Below are 5,345 nucleotides of genomic sequence, written 5' to 3'. Positions count from 1 at the left end.
TTTCAAGTGTCAACAGACTCAACACCCTTCAAACCTATGGCCAAGGAAAAATGCATCCCTCGTTTCAAACCTAACATAGTATATTTGTAGTTGTCACTCAAACCTTAAGAAAATAATAAATGCAAACTAGGCTTTTATAACATCAACAGTATTATATTTGGAAAAAAAAAATCACAACTGCATTATTTTTTGAGAATATTTTCTACAAATAGTATTAGGATAAGGAAAAGCTCCAGTGTAGCACTGAAGAATAAGTGAAAGTAACTCCACAGAGAAAAGCCTTTACATATATTGAAGTTTCCATATCCGGTACATTCTCAAATCTTAATGTCAATGCTTTTTGGTTACAATAAGTGGGGGAGGGGGATTTGAACCAATGTTTTCCTTTATGGGAGAATCAGGTAATGGAATTGAATTACAAGGCTCTTGGCATATTGATGCTAATGTTGGCATTGATACAAAATTACTAACAAATGGACAAAAAATAATCCAGTAGATTTTTCAGAATTACGAACTTTACAAACTTGAAGTGACCTAAAACGTGATCAATCTTTTGAAGCAGACTGGAAGATAAAAACTGCTGTTAAAACGCCCACCAATGCTGTAACTGCCAAGGCTACTGTAGGCAGGGGACTTGTGAGCCCAAAATTCTGCAAAAATTAAAATGACCAAACATTTTTTAAATAATTGTTCATGAGTACAATGTTGCTCTTGCAATATTTGGTTGCGTGCAGAGATGGAAGAGTAGAGGGTTTCCATGTCAACAAGAAAAAACTATCGAAACCAATAAACTTGAATTCCATGAAAATGATTTGACATGCCCCAACTTCCAAGCTAAGAGGAAACCAAAAATGACAAGCGAATTTATAAATGCTCGCCATTTTGAACCTTATGATGGATTAGAAATACCATTCCCTTTTTGGCAAGAATATATATGTGTATGTGTGTGTGTGGCATTCCCCTGGTGGGCATCAACTTTTGACTTTCCAACAATAGAAACAGGCATCAAATGCTCAACAGGAAACAATAAACTACTAATCACCCAAAAGGTATCTTATGTTTCAACAAGTATTCTCCACACCAAAGCCCCTGGCTTGAAGGTTCCCAAGACTGTAGAAAACTGGACTATAGGACAGTTGGCTCAGACATCATCGAATGTCTAAGGCAATCCACATTAATGAGATGCTTTCCTTCAGTGATGTCATACATATCTTCCTTTTTGAGGGATGAGGTGTTTGTGAGCGTTTATAAATATACAATGGGGAGGGGAAGAGGGCCGGGGGGTAGGTTTGTTTGATTAAGGAGGCCTCACTCAATTGATTAAACCAAGATAATTTTCTCTAGCTTTAAATTTGAACAAGTAATTTACAAATGATGCTTCTAATAGAGCTAAAGATCATCTTTAGTGTCTCACATTAGTTATTGACACTTTAAAGCAACATTAAATTGTATGAGTTTATGAAATAAGCGACACAAATACAGTAAACTTTTTTAACATAATTCACAGATATCATTAAAGATAGTCATAGAACATTTTACTCGTTTTAATTTCCTGATGAATATAATTCCTTTTTCTTTTTCTTTTTTGTTATTTGTGGTTTGCAAAAAACTGCAAGTTGTTTTAAGCAACCAGTGCTGAAACAAAAAACTATGCTTGAAACTAAAAGATAGCTTTTGCTTGGATCTAAAAACCCATAGCATGTGACATACCTCCAAAAGTCCCTTGCCTGTTGTTATCTCAACAGTAATAGCCACTGCAAAGCCAATCATTGCAAATCGGCCTAGCCATACATCCAAACTGTTGTCCTGGGTGCCTTGTTCACATCTTATGGAAAATGACATTGCTTTGCCTGCAGGCTGCTTTTGGTAACAAGTTCTCTGTATCACTAAAAATGAAAGCAAGCATAAGCTCTCACCAATTAAGTGATCCTTAGATTGCCAAGAATATTGAGGAAAATTTAAAACTACATTTTACAAATAATTCAAATTCTCTTTTCTTTTAGTATGTTCTCTTAGTGACCATATATAAATAAGATGGAAATAAGGAAAAGAAAAGACAGACCATTTGAGGCAAAGAAAAAGAGAAAGAAAGAAAAGAAAAATGGGAACATTGACCAGACAAGAATTTTGATGATAGATATGCAGTTTGAACTTCAGAGCAATGAAAAAATGATTTTAAATTTAAAAAAAAAAAAAATTAAAAAGAACATCTGTATGTGTCATGCCAGGTAAGCATTCAAGACTAAAAGCTCACGAGCTCACATCTGAATCACTGCATTTTTTGCCAGCAAACATGGCAATTGTTATCCTGGGTAAGCAAAGAAATTGGCAACACATTATCACAACACAAGTACCTTAGATAGGATACTGGCAAAACATTTGCATTCATATGTTCAAATGTGAGATGATCACCAAAATTATAAGAAATTTTCTAACAATAGTGAAATCTTTAAGAAAGAAAATGACTTAGAGAAATTGTTCAAAATAAACAAGTTATGCCTATAGTCATGTTATACTAAATAGGTAGGTGAGAACTATAAATAGACCATCATTAACACGGTTATTTTAAAATGGTTGTGAGAGCAATAAGGTTAATCACTAAAGAATTTGATTTTGATCATTGAGCACATGCTCTGTACCATCACAGCCACAAATCAATACCACAATCTAGCTAAGATGATAAAAGAAAAAGAAAAAAAAAGAGAGATATCTGGACACCTTTTATAAGTAAATTTAACTGAAAAGGGAAAAAGAAAATGAAGGCAAGGGGACGTAACCCAAGTACACAAAAAGTATACAAGAATGAACCACCTCGGGCAAAAGACAGAGAAAAGGAAAAATAGACCAAGGCAATAACAAAATCCCAAAGCGAAGGTGTGCTTGGCCCCAAGCATTTAGGTGTATAGCTAAAAATAAGCCGGGAGATATGTTAAGCATGACTTGTTAATAATGAGGTACATTGGGCACCAACATGATTTACAATTACTTCAAAAAATCGGGAGTTTCTTATTACATATGTGTCTGAGCAAGAGGCTCTTCTAGTGGAATATGAAGATAAAGCCTAGTTAATTTCTCTTTTAGAAGTCATCGTAGGCTATGCCCTGCTTGCGTAAGGTGTTTTTACTGTAGCATTGAAACATCTACTGCAGTTAGTTAGTGGAGATTGTTCAACGGATATTCTGGGGTAGCATAAAGAAGGAGTACTTGGCAAGAAAATGAATGGAAAGGACAAAAAACATAATACTTCCTTGATTAGCAAGACAACTAGAATATGATTCACATCAAATACAATAATATCACTCTCTAGGATATGATAAGAACCTTAAGACCTTCACTCACCCTGGATAAAAACAACTCTTCGTAGCACTAAAACCCCACATTTCAAAACCTCGCCATAGAGAAACCCCAAATTTTTCTTCTTCATGTGTCTCAATGACTAAAGAAAAAACTCATTGCTTTTCTTTGCTCTCTCTCACACACACACGCACTGCAACTTTTTTTCTTTTCCTCTCCGGCTTGCAGCACTCTTCTCTTCTCTTTCGTTTTTTTTCCTAGACAGAAGCCTTCTTCAAACCATTTAAGAAATCCTGCTTTTTATAATAAAGCCCAGTTGCCTATTACTTCTCCTAATCCAAGGAGAACTATTGATTATGCTTTTATAAGTTTTCTTTCTTCCCATGGTTTACTAGACCACCAACATTAACTACAACTTCTTTTCAAGAAGGTAAATATAGACACAGGAATCAGTTACCTGCTCACTACATAATTCGTAGTAACAAAAATTGCAATAAAAAATCTTCTTTTCAAATAACTAATTGTACTCTAGGAACCACGGACACGGATAAGAGTATGACACAGCGAGATGAGCAATTTCTAAAAATTTATAACATGACAAGGTGGGAACGACACACACGGGTATGGCATCCCAAATGAAATGTCCATGCTTCCTAGATTGTACCATCAACAACAACTCGCACACACAGACACAGCACAGCCTTGGTAGCATACAATTTCGTGAATAATGGGAAATCGTAGCATTCATTCTACTTTATTTAAAAAAAAAAAAACAATACTTTCAGCCCCATTTTAATTTTTAAGTTGCATATTTGTGTAGCAGTTTCTACAAGAAACGAACAAGAAGCATAGAAAATATAATTAGAATGCTTACAAAGCGGAGAACCAGTGGCGAAAACGGACCCACATGGTGAAAGCTTGGAAAGTGGAAGGCGAGGAGTTGCAGAAGAGGTTTTGGGTGAGCTAAAAGCATATACATCTGCAACATAGTCATCATCTTCATTATTATAATGAAAAAACAAAGTACGAGGTTAATGAAAGTAAAACTCATTGAGAGAGGGAGGGAGAGAGAGAGAGAGAGAGAGAGAGAGGGTACCGCGGACCGAAAGGGAGAGAGACGAGGAAATTTGAGCTAAGGCCATGGAGACTGAGAGGAGCTGTGTAGTGTGGAGTGTACAGGAAAGTCTATAGATAACTGGAATTTTGGTATGGGACAGTTAATGTTGAGGATGACCTCACATTTTTGGGAGTTAGGGATGTGCCCACGTGTACTCATTTACCAAAATTGTTTTTTTTTTTTTTGAGAGAACCAAAATTGTTTTATTTATGCACAAAATTTAACAACGAGCTTATTCATCTCCAATAAAAAGATATTAAGTAATGTTATAATTTTGAGTTATAATCAATTTTGTAGTTATATTTTGTCATTTTATTTATATTATGCTACTTTTTGAACTATAATAAATTGGACAAACTTTAGTTACAACTTTACTCAATAAAATAAATATTGAGAAATGTCACGTCCACAACATTTTCACAACAAATCACAGGTGGTTAGTTGTTATTGGTTCAAATTTGAATTTAGCGCTGAAATTACTTTTTTAACCCAACAATAATAACTAGTAACAACCTGCCACTTAGAATTTGTTGTAAAAATATTGTGGACATATCATTTCTCATAAATATTACTATTGTAAGTGCACAATTGCACCTGGACCCAAAGACAATCACGGGCTCAGGCCCAATGAGCCTTAAACAATAAAATTTGTAGAGTGTGGGCTTGAAATCTAGGTTAGAAGTACTGGGAGCTCGATAACAGGCTTTTATAAACAAATACAGGTAAATAACGAACAATAATTGCAATGGATCTCCTCGGACTCGAGCCGAGGACTACTTCTTTAGTATTTCTCTTTCTTCCTTAAAGATTACAATTTCTCAATTTCTTTCTTAGCTACCGCCCTTTTTTCTTTGGCCTTTACCCCATTTTATACTTCCTTCCCTGATACCTTTTTGAACAGTGACTAGAAGTTTCCTCCTCACTGTTCAGGGGT

At 35.1% G+C, this 5,345-nt stretch overlaps 1 protein-coding gene across 1 annotated transcript; it reads right to left on the bottom strand.

Moving 5' to 3' along the window:
* Window positions 1-255: 255 nt before the first annotated feature.
* On the bottom strand, window positions 256-4,531 carry LOC142642742 (stress enhanced protein 1, chloroplastic-like). The gene is made up of 4 exons (XM_075817158.1): window positions 4,391-4,531; window positions 4,169-4,273; window positions 1,711-1,886; window positions 256-650 (listed from the first exon to the last, which is right to left on the bottom strand). The coding sequence occupies exons 1-4, from the start codon at window positions 4,434-4,436 to the stop codon at window positions 546-548; spliced, it is 432 nt and encodes a 143-aa protein (XP_075673273.1). The 5' UTR covers window positions 4,437-4,531; the 3' UTR covers window positions 256-545.
* Window positions 4,532-5,345: the final 814 nt, after the last annotated feature.

Source organism: Castanea sativa, chromosome 7 (genome assembly GCF_040712315.1).
Source record: "Castanea sativa cultivar Marrone di Chiusa Pesio chromosome 7, ASM4071231v1".
Taxonomy (NCBI): Eukaryota; Viridiplantae; Streptophyta; class Magnoliopsida; order Fagales; family Fagaceae; genus Castanea; species Castanea sativa.
The sequence above is the reverse complement of the archived record's forward strand: the minus strand, read 5'-3'. Positions and strand labels throughout refer to the sequence as shown.

What these genes read in the sequence shown, in the direction of transcription:
- LOC142642742 (XM_075817158.1), bottom strand. Translation starts at nt 4,436, where the DNA reads ATGGCCTTAGCTCAAATTTCCTCGTCTCTCTCCCTTTCGGTCCGCG. An exon ending in CGCCACTGGTTCTCCGCTTT is followed by an intron (nt 1,887 to 4,168) that starts GTAAGCATTCTA and finishes TTTCATTTTTAG; the next exon opens with TGATACAGAGAACTTGTTAC. An exon ending in CAGGCAAGGGACTTTTGGAG is followed by an intron (nt 651 to 1,710) that starts GTATGTCACATG and finishes TAATTTTTGCAG; the next exon opens with AATTTTGGGCTCACAAGTCC.